The sequence below is a fragment of the Protopterus annectens genome, chromosome 5.part0 (genome assembly GCF_019279795.1).
Source record: "Protopterus annectens isolate FY-2018-M chromosome 5.part0, PAN1.0, whole genome shotgun sequence".
NCBI lineage: Eukaryota > Metazoa > Chordata > Ceratodontiformes > Protopteridae > Protopterus > Protopterus annectens.
This window is the reverse complement of record NC_056735.1, coordinates 1,672,513,738-1,672,536,682: the sequence shown is the minus strand read 5'-3', so window position 1 is coordinate 1,672,536,682 and position 22,945 is coordinate 1,672,513,738. Positions and strand designations below refer to the sequence as shown.

The 22,945-nt window shown below is 38.9% G+C and overlaps 1 protein-coding gene across 1 annotated transcript in view; it reads left to right on the top strand.

The window, feature by feature from the left end:
• The window catches only part of BRWD1 (bromodomain and WD repeat domain containing 1), a gene marked incomplete in the record, with an annotated part of 4,378,631 nt that overhangs the window by 3,055,591 nt on the left and 1,300,095 nt on the right, over positions 1 to 22,945 (top strand). The window contains 1 exon segment of the mRNA XM_044071461.1: positions 21,410 to 21,534. Within this exon segment, the coding sequence (XP_043927396.1) occupies positions 21,410 to 21,534 (125 nt within the window).

Here is a 22,945-nt window from a genome sequence, read left to right as displayed (position 1 = left end):
ATTACTTTTCCATACTCCCTTGCGAATAAATCCAAACCTGTTCAAATCAAAGCTCATTCAACTAGGGCCATCGCAACTTCAGTTGCATTTCACTCCAGGGCTTCCATGGATGACATTTGTGCAGCAGCCATTTGGGCTAAACCCCATACCTTCATCAAACATTACAAACTGGATTTGGTTGACAGGGGAAGAGCAGCCTTTGGCTCAATGATTCTCAGGAATGTTCTTTCATAAGGGCCACCCAGGTTCTCCAAGTAGCTTGGGATTATGTCCCATCAGTGATGAATAGGAAGAAGATTAACAACTTTGGATAAAGAAGTTATGTCTTACCATAACTTTCCACCTGAGTTGTTGATTTTCTTCCAGTCATCACACCCTCCTACCATCCCCCACCAAAGGCTCCTGGTGGATCTTCTGGGTCCTTGTGGTGTTTCAGGGTTTCTGTGCAGAAATGGCTTCTGTTTTCTGTTTTTCTTCTACATGTAGCATGCAAACTCGATCTGAGGTAACTGGGAGAAGGGCATTGTGGGTAGCAACTTAGCTCGAGAGTTTTTTGGTGTACGCAAGCTTGGTATTAGGCCGACTCAGTTCCGAGGGCTCGGAACCGAACCCATCAGTGATGACTGGAAGAAGCGAACCTCAATCCGTTTATCCAACTTTCAGTGTTCTTCCCTAATTATGCAAACAAGTGGGAATACATTTTGCATACCTTGGATGTTCGACAGCTTTAATTTTATTTACACAGAGCTAAGGCTTTTTGTTTCTCAGACCAATTGTTCGTGGCCTTTTCAGTCAACAGGAAGGGCTGAGCTGTTTCAGAAGTTATCCTTTCCTGTTGGATTTCCCAGTGCATTTCTTTCATTTACTCCTCCTGTGGTTCTCCTTTGCCTGGACCAGTTAAGGCTCATTCTACCAGCTGCCTTCTTAGCTCTTCAATCCTTGGATGACATTTGTGCAGCAACTTGGTCTTCCCCTCATACCTTCATTTCTCATTACAAGCTTGACTTAGTTTCTAGAGGAAGGGCTTCCTTTGGCTCCACTGTTCTTTGGCATGTCCTTCCATGAGGCCACCCGATATTGTTGGGTAGCTGGGGACTCTGACCCATGCATGATGAATGGTGACCAGGATAACATCAGATAAATGGTTATGTATTTACCATAACTTGATGTCTGTTATCTGTAGTCACCATTCATCATGATCCCACCCTCCTATTCCCCTTCTTGAGAGATTGGCAGGAGATTAGCTAGATCCTTTCTAGTGGCAGGTCTACTCTGTCTATCTTCTTTATTCAGGGCAACCTTGATCTGAGGGGTTAGAGGCCAGCAGAGCATTATGGGAGGGGGAGGAGCTTGAGCTAAGCTGTTGCTGGCTCGAATCCGATGTCTGATCCTAGACCCATGCAAGATGAATGGTGACTATGGATAACACAGATACCAAGTTATGGTAAGTACATAACTATTATTAACATTCCCTCTTGTGAGGTGAGATATTTTCTGAATGATACTTTTCCATTTGCTGCTTATGTAATTAAACATGAAGTGTTCTTATGCCACTGCTGACACTACCTCCAGAGCTGCTGCTTCTGGATCAGTTGTGATAAGATTTGCTTGGATTCATTTTCAAAATGTTCCTGAAGATAGTAAAACTGGCATTTTGAATTCTGCCTTGGGCAGATAAGTGCTCTTTGTCTCTTCCACTCTGCAGATGAAATACGTAAGCTATTTGATGAGAGGGAAAAGTTGATTCAAGGGATGAACCAAACTTCCTTTTTCAAGGTAAATACAAATTTTCCTTCCACTTCAGGCCCCTTTTTCAAAATCAGTTAGTAAGGTGCCTCCAAACAGGTTTTTAACAAGCAATGGGAAGGAGGCTCCAAAATTAAGGACAGTCCAAAAAAATCAGAATGGCTGTTGACCTCTTCAGCTCCCTCCCTCCAGCACTCTGTCTCTTACTCTGAGTTGTCATTCCCCTATGTGACACCAGATTGTTTCAGACAAATTGGTTCTCAGTCATTTCAGCAGGGGTACAACTTGGCAGTGGAAGTCCCTCCCTCCTTTACAGGGATGTCGTCCTTGCTCAGTAAATCAGTTTTGTTTCTTCCATTTGTAGAACAAACATCATCTCCGGGAGTCATAGAACCAGTGCATTTCTAACTGCCAAGTGGGCAAAGGGTTTTATTAAAGGAATTTCTGGTGCTTAAGAAAGAAGGGACTTAGAAGCCTGTGATAGACTTCTCATTTTTCAATCTTTTTGTCAAGGTACCCAAGTTCAAAATATTATCACTTAGAGACTGTGTTACTACCTGTCTCCTTACTAGCTTTCATGGTAAAGCTAGACTTAAAAAAAATGCATCTGTCTCACATTATCAGTTCTCTGTCTTAGCCTTTGTACTGCTCCAGGTCTTTATTATATTTTAGATTTGTTTATCAGTGTGGTACACTGATTACAAGTGACCATTTTCAGGTTTTGCCTAGGTAAAATAATTCACAAAGAAGAAGAAAAGAGAGAACAGAAAGACAGTAAGCTCTACATATCAAAACAGAGCATAAAGTAACAACATGTAACAAAAACTGTATAGTATAGCAATAACCCACACCTGGGTGTGGGTAATGCTGGATTTACCCACGGTTGGCGTGGTTTGGTCCCGAGGGCGAAGCCTGAGGGACCAAACAAAGCCAACAGTGGGTAAATACAGCATTACCCACACCCAGAAGTGGGTTATTGCTATTATACCATGACATTATTTAAGAAAAGAAACTATTACTTTTCTTAAATAATGGCATAGTATAATGCCTGTTTACTGCCCTTCCGCAGATGTCTGGCATCCGCGGCAGTTCTGATGTACTGTGCGCCTGTGCAGTACATCAGAGCTGTGGGCAAAAGCAACGGAGAAAGCAAGATCTCCGTTGCTTTTTTTTTTTACTGTTTTTGCTATGTTAAATAGGTTTAACATAGCGAGACAGTTTTAAAATAAGCAACGGAGATGTCCGTTGCTTATTTTAAAACTGTCTCGCTATGTTAAACCGATTTAACATAGAGAAACAATAAAAAAAGCAACAGAGATCTTGCTTTCTCCGTTGCTTTTTTTTTAAAACCTGTCTCGCTATGTTAAATGGGTTTAGCATAGCGAGACAGCTTTAAAATAAGCAACGGAGATCTCCGTTGCTTATTTTAAAGCTGTCTCGCTATGTTAAACCTATTTAACATAGTGAGACAGTGTTTTTAAAAGTAGAGTTATACTAATGGAAAAAAGTCCGGGCGACCGGACCTTTTTCCATTAGTATAATTCGATTTACAATATGCACGCTGGCCAATCAGCGTGCACGTTTTGGGGGGGTCATGGTATAATAGCAATTAATAGACTTGTCAACATTTATGATAGAAATGCATATTCACAAGTCACATGATTGTGTATCAGGTTTACATCATTGTGGAAATGATGTGTGGTAATAAGAGTCAGAGCATGGGATGGTCCATGAGCTAGTAGGTGTCAGTTGAGAACAAGAGAATAAAGCTAGAGAATTTACAAAGTTATGTGGCTGCAGTAATTGCTTATTACAGACTTCAAGCTATTCATATTTTTCTTGAAGTGGGCGATTGTCATATATTTGGAGACTATTTTTCCTGTAGTCAATATTCAGCTATGTTTGGGTTTTCAGTGAACCTGCAGAACATGTTTTCTTTAGATGTCTGCTGGATTCTGCACTGGGAAGACCCTTTCTTCCTCCAGATGAAGTAGCGACATTCCAAAAGTTTTTCTGGAAATTTTTCAGTCAAAACCAGTTATCTGCCAGGGAATTTATCAGAATTTTAGGGTGCATAGTTTCTATGATTTTTATTATTCTCCTGGCCAGACTTCACATGAAAAAATCTAGTAGTACCTCAGGTCAGTCTGGACTTAGCATCTTCACCCTTTATCTTTTCAGATCCCTATATATTGGGGTTTGTAAATAGGGAGGTTCTTTAGTGGGTAGACCATTTGTCTTGAAATCCAGGTCTTCCATTCTTCTTTTTGCCCTCCTCTTCCATCTGTCACAACAAATGTTTCATACCTGACAAAGGGGAGCATTTCAAAAGGTGTTAATGTGTAAGGTTTGTGGAACAAACAGGGCAGACAGATGCACATGAATGTCAGAGATGATGGCTGTATTTAATGCTTTGAAAGCCCTAAAACATCTTTGGTCTCCAAGACCTATGCATATTTTCACAGACAATGCCATAGTTATGCATTGAATAGACAGGGGAGTACCAGATCTTACTTTCTGTGAAGACTTGCTTTGATAACCTGGAAGGTAACAGCTCAGCCCAGTTTTGACTTTTTGGGCTTCCTACATTCCATCAGAGTAAAATGTAGCAGACAAGCTAAGCAGATCCAGGGCAGACCCTCTTGAATGGAAAATTCACCCAGGAATCTTCCAGAAATTGCTTCATCTGAGATCATTCAGCTACAGAAATTCTGCTCTTGGATTCCTTGCAAACAGTCTTGGGAGACAGATGCCTTCTTATGGATGGGAATGTTCCTCTGTGCTTTTCTACTCATATACAGGGCTCTTGTAAAGATCCTGAAGGACTCCAAAAGGTTGTGGTGAGCCAATTTTGGCACAAGCAACAATGGTTCTACCTACCTTCTTTTGAAATTGGCCAAGGGCAATAACCACAGGCTTTCTCACAAACTGGATTTACTCACACAAGACAGGGGTTGTTAGATATACCTCAGCCTGAAGACTCTTCATTTGACTGCCTGGATGATAGAATTATTTTAATACCTTTTAAGCACCTTTTTTGAGAACTTGCAACAGGAGGCTAAAAAATGCTACCAGGAAAGCATGTGTGTGTGTAAGTGAAAGCTGTTTTCTAGTCAGTGCCATTCCAAGAACCAGGACCCTTTTATGGCATGGCTGCCTTGTTTTTTAGATTATCTGTGTAAGTTACACTATCCTTTGGCCATGCCTCTCAACTTGGACCCTGGAAACAACAAAAATCTGGACAAAGGCCCATGAAAAGTAGGTACAACTGTCCAAAAATCTGGGCACTGATTAACATAAAATTTACATATATAATTATGCAACTCCACCCATTCCAGAGGAATTATGGGATGCCAACATTCAAATGCAACTTGGACAGACAAAATATTAAACCACTATCTATTCTTGAAATGTTGAAAGCACTAATTTAACATTTGCAGGCTTCAGTTGTTATTTAAAAAGTGAACCTTAAAAATGCAGTATGTATTAAAATGCAGCAATTCAAGAGTTTCTTTAAAATTGTCATCATGTGGCAAATTATGGTTTCTCCTCCCTTAGATTTTTTGTCCTCCTTGCAGCATCCTACCACGTGTCCTACTAAATTCTTTTCCCTGAGGGCAACACTAACCAGTATACAAAAGTAATTTCCCAGAGAACAATACTGTAGTTCAGAATCTGTGCTCATAGGGGTATACTATAAAATTTTCTACTTATACGGATACATTAAAGATTAACATTGGGCCTTGTGATAAAGATTTCCCTAAAATGTATAACATGTTCAAAATACCTATGTTTTTTTAAATGTAGTCAAAATTATTCCCATCAGCTACTAGACTTCATATTTATTTCCAAAGAGCAATTTTCTTAGCAAGAGGTCTCCAGTTTGTCATTCCAGTTTAACTAGGTGAAAAACTGTCAAACAACCCTTTTCAGTCAACAACCTGTTCCATGGAGAGAAACACAGATAACATTAGTAAGTAATACACAGTTAAGAATATACAGTTCATCATTGAATTAGCAGTTGGGTATAGATATACAATTCAGTTATGGACATCTAAGGAGGCTTCAACAACAACCACTGAAAAAACTAGGCAAGTCTTCGTTAAGATGGTCACAAGGTGAAAGGTGGACGCAGGATGTGTAAGTGTAATAGGGATATACAGCACCTCAAGGTGAAAAAGCTGCAGTACCCAGGGGAAAATGTTGCAAAGTTAATAGAAATGTGCACCTGAGTCTTAAGGTGTTTACAACTTCATAAGTGGGTCTCTTCCATCAGTTCATTGTCCAGCAATGGCTAAGAAAAGGCCTTTGTCTCATGTTTTGCTGGCTGCAATGTACTGTGCTGCCTGAGGTGGTAGCAGCAGACAATATAAATAAAATAGCAGAGCTACAAAATCTTTGGAATGTAGAATGCTGGAGTTCTGGGTCATACTGGTCCATACTGGGTCCCCTTCTCTTTAATATGTTTATAAACAATTTCCACAAATCTATCCCATTTTCAAACATCATCCAATATGCAGATGATTCAACTATCATCTGTTCTGCCACTTCTATCGCTATACTTCAAAAACTAACTCAAGATGCCTTCTCTACCACAGAGCAATGGATGTTAAGTAACCATCTAGCTCTCAATGCTTCCAAGACCAAACTAATGATATTTACTCCTTCTAAACTTACTCATTTTGATATGAACACATTCTCAATCACTAGTCAAAATAACTCACCTCTAGAAATAGTGTCAGAGACTAAGTTACTTGGGGTCCAAATTGATAACCAACTTAAATTTAACTCTCACCTACAACTAAATATCAAAAAAACCCATCAGAAACTAGGCATGCTTTACAGACAGAATCCCTACCTCACACCTGCCACTAAAATTACTCTCCACTTCCTTCCTTATCCCCTCCCTTCTCTATGGTGCCCCACTCCTAACTAATCTTCAGTCCTCTTTAAAAAAACAGCTCTCCTGTTGCTACAACAAAATCGCAAAATTTGCCACCAGCCATAGGTCCTCCACCCATCATTGTTCCTCCCTCCAGAAACTACAATGGTTAGAACTTCCCAATCAACTAACTTACATTCAACTAACTCTAGCCCACAAGCTTATTCTCAACCCCTCCCTCTGTCCATCCCTTTCATCTGCCTTTAAAATGCACCTACCCAATAGAGTATTAAGGTCAAACAATCAAAACCTACTAGAAGTGCATAAACCTACTCCCCCCCCAGGCAGAAACCTTCTATCCTTCAGCCTAGCTCGCCATTGGAACTCCCTACCACCTTCCATCCGCACCACCTCCAACCACTCTACTTTCAAAAATCTCTTCATTCACATCTAGCATCACAGTGGGAATGCTCTTGCTCCCACCCTACATAACTAACTCTGTCCTCTCACCTCCCCTTCTCCTTCCTGCTAACTTCCCTACTATACCTTTAGAATTGCATAAAATCTACTAGACAGGCCCTTAAGTCTACTTCCCCCACTATGCAATGTCCTTTAGCATCACATTGTACATTTCCTTAGTTAGTATGATTCCTCTCAAAGCTGTATTCATTGCTATATTTGTTGTACTATTGTTGTATATTCTTCTCGATCTGTATTAATTGTTATATTTGCACATAATTTGTTTTTAAATTTTTGCTTCCTTATTTTGTATAACTTTCATTACTACCTGCTGTACCTATATTGTTCTGTTACATGTATTTTTTTTTGCTTTTTTGGAGCTTTTCTCCCCAGGACTCCATTGAAAACGGGTTCTTTATGGCCCAATGGACTGTCCTGGTAAACCAACTGCAATAAATAAATAAATAAATAAACTGGTACACTATCAAACATGACTGAAGTGCATTTTAAAACAACACTTTTCCAAGAGTTGTCCAGAAACGTGGTAGTGAGGCTTCTCGCTTAACTAAAAACTGTATCCAAGCAGGCTATAAAGAAACTTCTTGACAAGGCCTAATAAGGGAGAGAAGAGTACCATGCAAATGATCATGACAAACCGAGTGAGATCCACAAGGGTCAACAGCAGCTAAACTTCCACTACCTGCTACAGCATCCTTTACTCCTGCCTGACGCCCGTGTCCAAAAAGACATCTCCCCAGGTGTTACTTTCAAAATTTCAAAGCCTACAAAGAACCCTTGGATAGATGTATGTGACCGCAAATAACGCAAAGCATACAGAAAAAGGAAAAATATATATATAACAATGTGGTGGGTTGTAATACTGAAGACAGAAGAAAAAGCAATTGTTCACGTAGGCATGTAACGCATTTCCTATCCCTTTGTCCCTTATTTTAGGATGAATCTTAATTCCTAAGCTATAAATCGAGTAAAAGAAGGAAGCATACCTTGAACAGCAGCAGCATTCCCCCAAGCTGTAAAGACCATTCTACCTTTTTTTTTTTTTATCTTTTTTCAAACAAAAATAGTTGTTAGTACATATAAAAGCCTACCTTTGGAAGCAGGGTAGGAGTTAAACCATTCCAACACCACCCTTTCCTCTGAATTTTATTGTATGCATCGCATCTCCTGTCTCTAGCGAAGATAATTTTCATATTAATGGCACCATAGTGCAGCTGCAGCAGTTAGCGTTGGCGCCTCACTATAAGAGGTTTTCCAGTTGGATTATCTGCTGGCACTGGGGTGCCTTATCTGTGCAGAGTCTGCATGTCCTCCCTGTTTTTGTGTGAGTTTCTTCTGGGTGGTCCGGTTTCCTCCCACATTCCAAAGACGTGTGTCTGGAGCGCTTTCTCCCCGGGCCTCCGCTGAAAATGAGCTCTGTCCCCGTCAGACTTTCCTGCTAAACAAATGTTAACTAAAATATAGAATGCAGTTGAGTGAATTGTAAAGGATACCATTAAACTAAAATCACCTCTAAAGGGAACCTGAAACAAAAAGGCATACAAAAGCCCAAAACAATTCCTTTCCTATTAGGAAATGCAGCCATTCCAGTAAGTATCACCAAATGTGTTTTTTGACATTATTTGACTTATCAGCTGCCCTATAACTTAAGTCTGTGATGCTTTTTAGTATGCCTTTGTTCCACTGGTTATGGGGCTGGATTACTTTTGTAAGACATAGAACAAAGGCCTCCATGATTGCTAAGTAAGGCTCACTGCCAGTTGGAATTATTGATTATGCAGTGTGTGACTGTATAGACTGTTATTTGATTATTTGGTGTCAGACTGTCAGTGTATATGTTGCAGTAAACGTAGTAGCGTCTTAATTTTTTTGTGTGAAAAAAAGTACTTGCAGGGATCTCTGTTCTTTGCTGCTTTCAACATTCTCATTTCTTTTTAAACAAGATGATATTGAGCACCTTTAGGTGGAAAATGCTGCTCCCTTAACATTCACAAGCAGTCAGAGCAGGGTATGGCACGGTCTCATGATACTGACTTATGCACGATGACATCAGCATTAACGAAAATTTGTAAACAAGAACAAAATTGTGATTTGAAGGAGCACTCGAGAATTCGTGGCACCCCATTATTTTAGCCTCAGAACCGAGAAATTCTGAGGAATTCAGAATGGTTGAGAGATGCCTTTGACCTTTTTTACTCCTCTAGAAAGATTCACTTGTCTAGCATTTTAGCCTATCTGCTGATGGATTCCCCTCGCTTTCTATCTGTAGTCATATCAAGTAAGTTTTGAAAAGGAGTTTTGCATATCATTTCACCTAGAAAATGGAAACTTCTCCTTGAGGCCTTAACTTTGAGCTTGAAAAGCTTTCTCTTTTTCCATTTGAACTAGTCCATCGGGCTGATTTGAAGATATCCTTCCTTATCACTGTTGCAGTATTCCTTTAAAGGTATATCCTACCGAGGATAGCCATACATCCACCCAGCATGCCATCCGGGGGCTGTACATGAAATGTATGTCCTACATCCAGGACGTAAGGTTCATAAGTGGCACACACACACACACACATATATATCTTATATATCTATATATATATATATATATATATATATATATATATATATATATATATATATATATATATATATATATATATATATATATATATATATATATATATATATGCCTAATCCTCAGAACTTTTGTCACCAGTCTGAGCACTACTATTTGAATTCAGTCTGGGAAACCATTCATCGCATCTGAGCTGTGAGCCTCCTGCAGATAAGTAACCCACTGGGGACTTTTCCTTTCTTTCTTTTTGTTAGTGTACCATTGTACATGTTATCCAAAAAGGAGAAATGAGAGTGGGAGGCAGATTCCTCATAAAGATAGACACAAAAACTGCATTTTCTGCTTAGGTGCAGACCATGATCATTCTCTGTGTTATCTGTCAGCCTTTTCTTTCCAAGACTTTTTATAGCTGTATATAATTCCCTTTTGGTTTACCTAGAGAACGAATATCTGAAGTTAATTGTAAAGAGAACTGTGGGTTCTGAATTCATCCACCTGGAAATTCAGCTGCCTTTTAAGAAGTCAAAAAAAATCTGTTTAGAAATTTCTGATATCCAGCCTTTGCAGGACATCTCCATTGGGTCAGATGAAGACCCCAAGGACGGTCAGGTTTCATTGCCATCTCCCCCTGTCGCGACCCAGTTGAAGGCTGACGCTGGGCTGGTTTCTAGCATATCCACCTTGAGCAATTGTACATCTGCTACAGAGGAGGAGGAGGAGCCATAGCTGATTATTTTGGAAGTGCCTGTTGGATTCACCAGATGCTTGTTAGGGAAGAAGTTCCTGGTTCCTTCATTGAAGCCAGGCAGGGGTCTGAACATAAGTTTATTGGGGCTGAGCTTCCTCTGAAGAAAAAGGAAGAGTCCATGCATGCAGGTTTTGTGGCGAAGGATCCCCATAAAGAGTGGTAGGATTTCACTCTGGGTGTTTTTAAGGCCCTTATGGCCTTGAAGGCCCCCTCCCCCAGTTCTCTGCTTTGCCTTTACCAAGACTGTAGGCTTCAGAGCATCCAGATTTTTCCTTGTCTGTCCAACCTTCTGATTCCCAGTAGCAAGTTCTTCAGAATCAAAACTTTACCATGCTTCTGCTGCAGAGTATGGGTTTCACTTTCAGTCTCAAAAAATCTGTTCAGACTCCTACGCAGGATCAAGTTTTCCTGGGATGCAGTATTTGGACCATGCCTGTTATGGCTTCTCTTCCTCCTCCCAAGGTCACCTTCTTCTTGAAAACCTACTTCCAGTCTCTTTTTTTCTCTACTAGTGGTGTCGGCAAGAGAGTTTCTCAGAACTCTGGAGTACATGGCTCTCACCATTCCTTTGGTTCCTTTTGCCAGACTCTACTTGAGGAAGCTTCATTGGTATCTAAAGACATTTGGTTTCAGCATTGTTACCCTTTGGAGTTTCCCATTCCTTTTTTGCTTTGTCTCAAACAGGATTTTCTGTGATGAATTCATCACATATCTCTGAATCCAGGCCTACCATTTCAAGCTTTTTCCCTCACCCAGGAGCTGTATACAGAGATTTTAGATCTGGGATGAGGGACTTCATCCGACAATATTAGGGTCCAGGGAGTGTGGTTTTCCCAACAAATGGAGAACCACATCAACATCAAAGAAATGAAGGGCTTTTCTTTTGGCTCTTCAAGTCTTGTATTTCCTCTGAGTTCCAGGACCTCTCCAGGTTTACACAGATACTGCCACTGCACAAAGTCATACCTCCTTTTCAAACTAGCTTTGTTTGGGAATTTGCTGTCTACCATCATCTGATCCTTCATTTAGCTTAGATTTACTCAGAGCACAGTCTTGTGGCAGACAGCACGAGCAGGATCAGGGCACACCCTCATGAATGGATGCTTCAAAGAGAGGTTTTCATGGATATTATTTGCTGGTGGGATACTCCTCAAGCAGACCTGTTTGCCTCTCCACTCAGCAGGCAACTTCCAAGGTCCTGTTCCAGAGTGCTGAGTTCTGTGGCTTGGAAAGTGGACGCCATGTTTTTTTTTCTTTCTTGGAAAGGGATGTTTCTGTATGCTTATCCCCCTCTTCCACTGTTGCCTAAGGTCTTATACAAGATTGCATCAGTAAGAAAAGTAGCACCCTAACACCCCACTACAAACCCTTGGCTACCTGCCTACTAACATGCTCCCTCCTTTATGGTATTTGGGACCCAAATAGTTTTGGGTGCATGGATAGGCTTTTAAGGGCCATAGTTGGTGTTAGGCTGGTAACCACCTATGAACCTATGTGGGACAGACCCCATATCCTGGATGTGATTTTCTTTTGGCCCAGGCAGCATTGTTTCTCTGTTTGTTTCACCTGGCCAAGGGCAAACAAGTTATTTCTCAGGATGGATCTCCTCACAGAGAATAAGGGCTCTCTTATTCACCCTCATCTGCTCACCTGCATTTGACTGTTTGGGTGATAGGGTTTTTATTCTTTTTTGACACCAGTTTCCTGAGGATGTGCTTCAGGATTTGCAGGACGCCAGAAAACCCACTGCTACAAAATTCTATTTTGCTGAATGTAAAAGTTTTTCTCATTGGCGTCACAGGCATGAACATGACCCTGTCTTGATTTTCTCTTTGGCGTCACAGGCATGAGCATGACCCTCTTTTAGTGGGTATTCCTACTGTTCGTTTTTTATCTGTGAATTTCTCAATTCTGGTCTGGCATATTCTTCTGTTAAAGCTCAATTGTCAGCCATTTCTGCTTGTCTGCTCTTGAATCTGCCATTTCCCTCTACATTTGAAATCAAACAATTTCTAAAAGGCATCCTTCACATTACGCCCCAGAGAAAGTCCATTCCACTTTCTTGGAACTTTAATTTTGTTCTTGAAAAATTGACTCTGCCTCCTTTTGAACCTGCAGCTTCCTCTGCTTTGCAATTATGTACTTGAAATACTTTTTTATTAGTGTGTTACTTCTGCCAAGAGGGTCATTGAACACCAAATTTTCATGACATTTCCCCCTTTTTTGATTTTTTTTTCACAGGGATAGAGTTTCTCTTCTTACCAGTCCTCCCTTTGTTCCCAGGCTGGTCAGTGACTTTGTCCTTAAATCATTCCATTCAACTTCCTTTCTTCCTTCCACCCCCTTTTCCATTCAACCCAGAATTCTGGTAAAAGGATTCTACATATTTTAGATTTGCATAGATAGCCTAGAGATTACCGGATAAAACTAAAGAGATTAGAAAATCTGAGCAGTTTTTCTTTTCATAACAAAACATTGTTTGGCTGTTTCAAAGCAAACTATCTCATCTTCGATTTCTAAGACCATTTCTTTTTGTTATTTTTTTCATGGCAAGCAACTTCTTCTGTTCATGCTTATTCTATTAGGGCAGTAGCCTATTCTGGTGCTTTCTTCAATTGTCTGCATGCTAGATCCATTTTGGAAGCTGCTATTTGGTTTTCTGTAAAAACGTCTTCATTAAACCATCACTTACTACATAGGCAACCATACATTTATATAAATGAGAAAAAACACATCGATACAATCTTAGTCGCAAACATTTTACATCACAAACCATGCTGATACACTCCCAGTTACAAATATTTTATATCATTTATAATCTACCCAATCTCTCTCACTCAAACATTACATAGCTCATTTAAGTCCTGCTGCTTTTAGGCCTGATTCCTCCCTTGTATGTATTGTTCCCACAATTCCCATTTTTTTTCCTTCCTAGTTTGTTCTTACCCATTTCTAAAGATCTGAATTCCACTTTTTTCTCTGTTACTGTATTCACTACTTCCAGCATAGTTGGTTTAGATTTTTATTTCTAGCAATTGGCTTTTTGGCAGCCACAGTTACACATAACAAGGCATTAGCATGTCTAGGCAATTCCACTTCTGTATCATAGCTCAGAAAAATCATCTCCCTTGTCAGACCAATCTGCCCACCCAGCATCTCTGACAGTGCATTCCGCAGGGAATCCTCATGGCACTATAGAAATATGTTCCCAGTTACCTCTTTCTTCCCCTTCACACCTCCCAACATTTACTGTCTACCTGAGGAAAAATTCTCTGGAGTCTACTTTGGGTGTAAAGATGTCCATCTAAACATTTCCAGGTAAAAATCCTGAATCTTCTAGATTTTGTTGCATATTTGGGAGGCATGCACATATCCTCCCATTGTTTCTTTTTGAATTGCTTATCCACTCTCCCCTCCCAATCCTGTCTAACTGCCTCAGATTGATTCTGACAGTTGTGCAATGTTTTATATGTTGTACTAATTATACCTTTTTTGATGGTAACTTTTGTTCTAGATTCTATTAAAAACTCTTCCAGTGTAGGTCTTTTGTTTAGGGCCCCCCCTATTTCGTTCTCTTTGCCTGTACTCTGATATCAATCCCTGATAGTGAAGGCAATCTCTAACCTGCAGTCCAAATAAATTGTTAGCATCTTCCCAATCTGTCATCTTTCCCCCTCTAGTTATTTGCTTCCAGTACCTTGGTTCCTTTGCCAATTTTTCTCCAATAAATTCTGGTCCCCTCATGCCTATTGCCTGTATTCCTAATTACAGTCATCCCTGTCTGCAGAATCGCCTTTCTCTGTTCCTGTGTTGATTTAGTTCTTAAAGTACTTTCTGCTACTTTATGGATATAATATTCTGCATGATTATTGTTTTTCTCCTTAAAAACCTGCATCCAAGATCCCAGTCTCACCTTGTTTCTTGAGCTTCCCTCATGTTCTGTCATCATCCCTTTCCACTTTCAATTATAGTTTTCTGCTTGTGCTATGTATATGAGTCTTACCTGTGTAGCTCTGAAATACCCCATCAAATTGGTTAATCCCAATCTTGCCTGTTGTACTGGAAAAATCAGCTTTATCCCACTGGAATATTGCCATCTTCCCCTCCCAGATAAAGTCCTTCAGCTCTTTATTAATTGCTACCCACAGCTTCTCCTCTGGTTGATAAAAAATATCCCTGAGCTGTGTGCAACACTTAATGGACTAAAAACATTTTAACTGCTTGTATCTTGCTGTCCATCTCCATATAACAAAGCTTTCATTTTCTCAGTTTTTGTATTATCTTTTGTTTAGTCTCTTCACACATATCCTTAGCTGCCACATTAGAATCATTTTTAATCTGTATTTGTAAATATTTCATTTTATCATGTCCCCATAAATATAGGTATTCCTGAACCAGTTCATGGGTGTGTACATAATTTACCACTATTGCCTTTGTTTTACTTTCATTAATTTTGTCTCCCGAAAAGATCTGAAACTGTCTCAAAATGTTCCACAACACTGTAATGTCTTTTTTTGGTTTTGTCAGGTGCAAAATAATTTATTGACTACTATACCGATTATATCCTTGAATTTGTGAGTCCTGTATTTTTTTTGGCAAGTCTTTCTATATATAATGCAAATAATAAATGGGAAAGAGGACACCCCTGCCTGGTTCCTCTGCTCAAGCAGACATTATCAGAGAGGACTCCACTCACTTTAATTCACTTTAATTTTTACCTCCAATCCCTCGTGCATTCTCCTAATCAACCTTATATTTTTTTCAGGAAATGAAAATGGTTCCATTGCCCTGCTCATAAAGTCCCAACTTACTCTGTCAATTGCTTTCAATGCGTCATGACCCACCAACAACATTGGCATTTTCTTACATTCTGTTTCCCTCTGGATCATCAGTGTTCTGTTAATGTTGTCAAATGTTTGCCTCCCCTCCACAAAACCGCATTTATCCACATCTGTCAGTTTTGGCAGTACTTTTGCCATTCTTTTAGCCATTTTAGACATGAATATATTATAATCATGGTTTAGTATTAAAATGGGCCTTTATGAAACTGAATCTGATGGACCTTTACTCTCTTTAGGTATTACAGCTACCACTGCTTTCTTTCAGGACAGTGGTAATTCTCCTCCTCTTAATTTATTGTTAAACAAAACCTTCCAGATCTTTCAGTCCCCCCCCCCCCAGCTTCCAGACTTCCACAGAAATACCATCTATTCCTGGGACTTTACTATAGATTGATTATACATCACAATTTTTATCTCATCTCCTCCTACCCTAACTGTTAGTAATTGAGCCTCATCTGCCTCTAACTTTGGCAAATTTAATTCTTCCATAAAAATTTCCATTTGTAACTTTTCTTGATTTCCATATTTCTCCGGTTTATACAGGCTTTCATAGAAATTCCAAACTATTTCTAATACCTCTACAGGATCTCTTGTTATCTTCCTTGTTGTAGGCTCCCCAAGCTTGACAGCCCTTCCTACTTTCTGTTGCCTGAGTTGTTGTGCTAAAAGTTTATGTGCACTACTGTTATAAAAAAAATAGTTGCTTAACAGCAGTCTTTCTAAGATCGTGCATATTATCAAGGTAATCCCTTATTTTCTGCCTAACATTCTGCAGTTGAACCTCTTCTTGTTCTGGGATTCCCCCTATTCTGCAATACTTTCACATTTATGAGTCCCTCTAAATAATTCTTGTTACTTCCTAACCATAGCTCCTTTTTTTTTTTTTTTTTTTATTTCCACCTTGTTGTTAAACTACACCTTAATTTTAGCCCACTCCTTAGCTATATTTTCAGAATAAGTTTCTATCTTCTCTAACAGCCCCTGAGTAATATCCACTACCCAGTCCTTAAATTGGATGGTGCAGTGGTAGTGTTGTCGCTTCACAGCAAGACATTCTCCAGTTCGATTCTCGGCCGGGGTGCCTTCTGTGTGGAGTCTGCATGTCCTCCCTGCATTCGTGTGGGTTAACTCCAGGTATTCCATTTTCCTCCCACATCACAAAGACATGCATCTGGGGTGTTTATCCCTGGGCTTCTGCTGAAAATTGTCTTCGTTCCAAGTCTTACTTTCCCAGTAAACAAATGTTATAAAAAAAATCCTCTCTTTTCAACAGATAGCTCTAATGTCTCATTTTTATTTTATTACTCTGTGTTTTTGTTTTAGATGATATTGGCACATGATGTGAAATAGTTATTGGGTGGGTATCAAGATCTTCATTTAAATGCATATGTTCCTGTGAAATGTAAATTCTGTCTAGCCTAGCCCAGTTTTTATATGTTGTGGAGTAGTATGTAAATTCACTCAAAATTCCTATTGCTGAATTCACATCTTCCATGCCAAATATTTTCATAAATGTCATTAAAAATCTACCCTCCTTGGTTATAGTTTCCCTTCTGGGCCTGCAAGGCACATCTTCACTGCTGCAAGTCTTTTCAGTTCCCACCAGTAAGTAATATTCTTTGCTGAAAACTAATTTCTCCCAGAATATTCTTAATCTCCATTACAGCAGTTTTAGGTGGAATGTAAGTACATGCCAGTATAATCCTCCTCCCTTACCAGTAGCCCCTTAAAACTACAAATCTGCCATCATTATCTTTTTTTTTAATCTTCTATCGCTATTGGAGCTCTGCTTCCAATTAATACAAGTACTCCTGTTTTCTTTTGTTCCAGGTATTCCACTGAGTAACCATCCTGAAAACCTTTCTTTATCAAATTCACATGTTCAGTTCTTTCTAAGTGTGTCTCCTGTAACATAACTATTTGCACTCTACATTTTTAGTGTAGTTCACTACTCTTTCTTGTTTGTATTTATCTGTGATGCCATTTACATTTAAAGACATTAAAGAAAGCATCATTGTACTAAAAGGTTATTTTCTCCTTTTATGTACAACACCTTTTTTGTTAAATGTGCAGTTCCAGCTTTTGTATTACATGCATACACTGTCTGGCAGGTTGAACTTTTATACAGTTGTTTCTTGTCATATACATTGAGCCTATGTCACATCTTATAAAACTTTTTGTTTTATTTAAGGCCCTCAAACAAAAAAAATGCACCCCCAATACCCCCTTAAAATCTATTAACTTAATAGTAACACACACATGTATGTGCACCTTCAAATATTGCAGTTGCACCCTCCTATTAGGAACAAACATCCTAAACTGACAGCAACACTCACAGACTTGAGTTATCATAAAAGAAAGGCCATCTATGCTATGACCATGGTGCAGCCTGTGTTTCTACTAAATGCTGATTGGTTTTGTCTTATCCTTATAGCTCTCCCAGCTGGGAAAACCCCTGAATACTTTCAGAGAACATTAATACTTTGAGAAAAACCCTGAATGCCTTCAGAGAACATAATCTCTTAGCCAATTTGTCTTTTCTTTTTTCCCCTCATCCACTCACTCTCCACCAGACTGTAGCCACTTCCTCTTTATCAGATTGTCTCCATGGAGACATGAGAACCAGGCAGCCAGTTTCTCTTTATCTGATTATTTCCATGGAAACATGAAGTCCAGCTGCAGATTTCTCGTGTATTTGCTAGAAAAAAGCCTCATAATGGTCAGTGTTTTTTTTATTTATTTGCTCTCTCTTAAAACTTGTGAATAAATCATTCTAAGGTCTTTATTCCAGTAATTTCCTCAAGTAAGAATGAGGAAAAACACATTATTTTTCATTTAGCATGCTTTTTTAACCAGGCTTGTTTTTAAATATTATAGTACCTGCATTTCTTAAAACTGAACAAGAAGAGAGAGAGAAGGGAGAAAGAAAAAAAACAGCATCACCTGTTTAGAATCCCCATTACACTTAAAATAATTGAAAATATTTTATACCATTTAAAGAAAACCACATGCCACAAAATTGGTGCTATTTAATAAAAAAAATATTTACTTACAGTTAATTGTCTCCATCCTCTTGCCCTCCACAAGGCACTTTTCTGAACATTAATGACATGAAGTAGGGCATGTGCTTTAGAGCCCCCCACAAGCCCACAGAATATTTCCAGATTTTCTTGGTCTGCCATATTTCACAAATATAATCATGGCATTGTAATCCCATATTAAGTTACTAACTTTATTACTGTTCATCTCTGAAGTCCCCTCTCTGCTTCATTTCTAACGTGTAGTCTACTCTCGTGCTCCCTTCCTTCTCTCCAATATTTTCCATTGAAAATTTTGAAAAGGTTTCACAGGTACAGTTCTCTATAGTCTTTATTAACAAAATAACAAGAAGCAGAATCTCCTCCTGTTTCACTGGTTACTTTTTGTTGGGCAAACTTTTGTATTTTTCCTTAGCATGCATTTCCTCAAAAAATGGTTTTGTCCCTCCAGGGAAGAATACCTTAGACAGCTGGGTACAACAGTTGAAATCTCCCACCTGCATCTCAATAGTCCCTGAATAGTGGACTAAATGTGCTCCTCTTCTCCTTGGGGAACAATGAGTAATCATTCTCCACAAACACTGCTGTCTCCCACTTTTTAGTACTTTGACCTTTTGCCACAGTTTTGTCAGAATCATCTCCTTCTGCTGGTAGGATTGCATCTTTACTATTAAAATAGTAGGTTGCTTTCTTATAGCCAGGTTTGCAGTATACACACAATGTGCCCTTTCAACTAACAACTCCTGCTTTGGAATAACAGTCCAGTTGCTTATTTGTGCTTTCATAAAATTAATGCAGTCTTTTCCTTCCATCTTCTCTGTGATAGGTCTACATCTCAGTTTTTTTTCCCTATGTGCTCTATCCTCTAATTCTATTATTTTTTGAAACATCTTTTCCTGAGCAGTCTCATATTCAGACAGCCTTTTCTTTATTTTGACCTCTGATTTTTACAGCTTTATCATCTCCTCTTAATATCAATTTAAAGCTGCTTCCATTTTTTCCAGCCTTTTGTTGTTTGTGTTTATATACTCCATTAAGTTTAGCCAGGTCTTTATGCAGTTGTCTTGTATCTTCCTGTAGGTTACTGGAAGTCATGTCTGAAGGCTGCATTGCTTTTTGCTGACCAGCTGCAGAACTCTTCCCTGTCAGTGTTTCTTCATCACTTTTTGTTGCTGAGTTTTTTTCCAGGTCTTTTGTTTTTCTTTATTCCTGGCAGCTAAGCAGTGCACTTACTAGCCAGTTACAGAAATTTGCTCATAAACACAAGTCTACTGGCCTTCTCTGCTCCGTTCCTGTTTTCACACTGGGAGAGCCAGAAATTAGCTGTTATTGAATGTGCAGCCAGCTTGGAAGTTTGCCAGAGCCATCCTTCATCACTGTTGGAGGGTTCTTCTGTTACTCATCCTTCTCTCCCATCCTTTATAGTAGCTCTTGTACTTTCCCCTTTAGTAAGGAATACTGCAACAGTAATAAGGATGTAGTACAGTTGTGTATGAAATTACCATAACAGTAGATGTCCTACTTTTCACTGTTGCAGTATTCTGTCCCTCCTTCCTTCCCCTTTTTAGGTCTCTCTTTTTTTTTTACTGTCTGGCCTTGGGGTCCTTCTTACTCCCCTTTCTGGATGCACACACTCTTCCTGGGTTGCTCTGGTTTTCCTGGGGCAATTTATTTCTCATGATTATGCGCACATACGTCACTTGTATAACTTACATCTTCCATAATGGGCCTGGAGGGGACTAAGGTTTTGGTATGCTGGCCTAGACATATGGCTATCCTTGGTAGGGTATCCCTTTAGTAAACAATACTGCAACAGTGAAAAGTAGGAAGCAAGTTCTTGTACAACTGTGCTTTCTTAACATGGAAGACTGTTTTCCTCATTGCTCTCACATGTGCTAGAAGAGTGTGCAAGTTACAAGCCCCTATGGCGAGGCAGTCCTACCCGATTTTCTGGAAGGATAGGGTTTCTTTGAGAACTAACCCTTCTTTTATGGCTAAAGTTTTTCAGAGTTTACTATGAACCAGTCTGTTGGTCTCCCTCACTTTTTTCCTGAACTCTGAAACAAAGCAGAAAAGAAAAAATCTTCATGCTTTGGAGGCCTACAGGCAGCTCAGATACTACCTAGACAAAAACTCAGTCCTTTGGGAAAGATCATTAGCTTTTTGTTTCCTTTCTTTTTGATATTCTAGGCATAGCAAGTCAATTCTTGGCAAGGTTAGCTTAGGGCCCATTTCACTAGCGCTTTGGTTTATTATGTGGCTTTCTGGAAAGTGGTGGACTTTGAAGTATTATAGAAGTAGCAACATGGTCCTGTGTACATACCTTTACAAAGCATTGAAAACTAGATTCCTCTTCCAGGTCCAGAAAAGGCTTTGTGAGGACCATTCTTCAGGGGCTTCTGGATTCATAATTCCTCCTCCTCATTTGGTTTTTAAGCTATGGTAAAGTAGCCGGATAAGTTAGGCAACTTCAGCAGTGATCTAATGTTGAGCATCACTTGTGTAAGTAAACTTACCTTAAAAGTAGACACTCTAATAGCGATCTAGCAGTACCCCCCCCCCTTTTTTTGGTATTTTTAGTATTGCCAGGGTATATTTTTTTAATAATAATAATATAACATTTCTTAGCAATATGTTCCCTTTCAGGGCTGTTGCCTTCCTTCTTAGTGCAAAAAAGGTCTGAAGGTTTTGTTTTCTCTCTTTTTATATGGAGCTTTGCTAAAGCTCCTGATAGTGTGTGGAGGACACCCTTAATCTTTGAAAAGGTGACTAGTTGGCAGGGAATAGGACCCAACAGTGATTTAGTAGAATGTCTGCTGTTGGGATAAGCTTGCATGCACAGCTGTACTTGTTGCAGAATCAGTTTGTCTTCTTTTTCATGGGTGTTTGGAAAGAAAAAATGCAAGTAAAACTTAAATATATATAATCTATTTCAAGGGCAGTCTAATTTCAGAAAATGTTTTTTAAATTTGTAACAAAAAGATTTTGGCAGGAATGCATAGTTATTTCCAGATGTATACCATATATAGAGAAATTGAAATGCATTAAAATGGGACTGGCATTAAATTAATAAACTGACATATGCATGTCATTTTCCCCTTTTTCTTAGGACCAAGAACTTCTAAAAATTGTTGGAATTAAGTATGAAGTTGGGCCTCCCACTTTGTGTTGTCTCAAGCTTGCCTTCATTGATCATGAAACGGGAAGACGTCAAAGTGGCTCATTCTCTCTCAAGTATGTGCAGTGATATTAACCAGTCTTGTATTGTCATATGTGGTGAGATCAGTACTACTTTCTTTCTTTTATATCTGTAATATACTTATTTTGTAATTAGTAGAAAAAAAATCTGCAGAAGCTATAAGGAAAACTTGGTCTACTTAAAGGGTATTACCTATAATTAGCCAAGTCCTTGTTTTAATGCAAAATACAGCTGTAATATACATGTATTACCAAAAATTAATTTTTTACAAAAATTGTTGCAAATCTTAAACTAAAATAATGAACTACCAAAAATCTATAAATTAACAATATATTTAAACATACCCTTTTATTTTCTTCCTAGTGGATTAGTTGTGAACCTGAAACAAATTGAAGAAAATCTTATTCAAAATCCATTAATAATTTAAAGTACATCCTTCTGAAAAAAATATTTTTTACTCAGTTTATGATTTTAAACTGTGCTTATATTACCTCTGTGAAATAAAGCTGTATGTTTCCCAAATTATCTTAAACACCATATAGATTACAGGGAAGAATGTTGGTACTCTTCATAAATTTTGGTTTTGGAAATATTCCCAAAGGGTATTTGATAAGTCCTAGTCAGCAGAATAAAGCTGAATGTACCAGGGATTAAAGATATTACATGGAAATTAGTTCTGTTTGGACCTATTCCTGTATCTAACCTAGACTGGGAGAATCTAGCCACACTGTTTTTATAAATGCATTTTTGTCAACTGACTAAACTTAAAATCTCTAAATTGCAGCAGGTTTATGAACCTCTGTTAAACATTGCACAAACATAGTCACAGTACCCAATGAAATTAAAATGTAATCAACTGGCAAATCTGGCTAAAAATATTGCCCTAAATATATTAATTTATTCTGGAACTTTATTCAAATAGAGCCCTACATTTTAGGAGCATTCATTCTACTCTCAATTTCAGGGCATCAGCTTGGTTGTAATACATAGGCTAAGCTACAGGTCAAATTTTCTTGTTAAACTCTCATCTTCTTTCTAATACGTCTCTTTCTTATACATCAGAGAAGTTCTTTATACTAAGCATTTGATGCCATTTGGTTGTATATAGTTCTTATACAGGGGGGGTAGCTTAATTTACTTGAATAGTGTGTTATTATTTTGTACTTGTTATTGCATTGTTGGGGTGGCACAGTAAGAGCTTCCTCAGTTTGACTCTCAGCTGGGATGCCTTCTGTGCAGGGTCTGCATGCTCTGCATGTGTTTGCGTGGGTTTTCTCTGGATGCGCCAGTTTACTCCCATATTTCAAAGACATGCAGTGGTTGGATTGGGGACACTAAATTGGCCATAGGTGTGTGTGTGTGTGTGTGTGTGTGTGTGTGTGTGTGTGTGTGTGTGTGTGTGGTATGGAAGAAAAGCAACGATAGGCTAGACACCCGGTGGTGTAA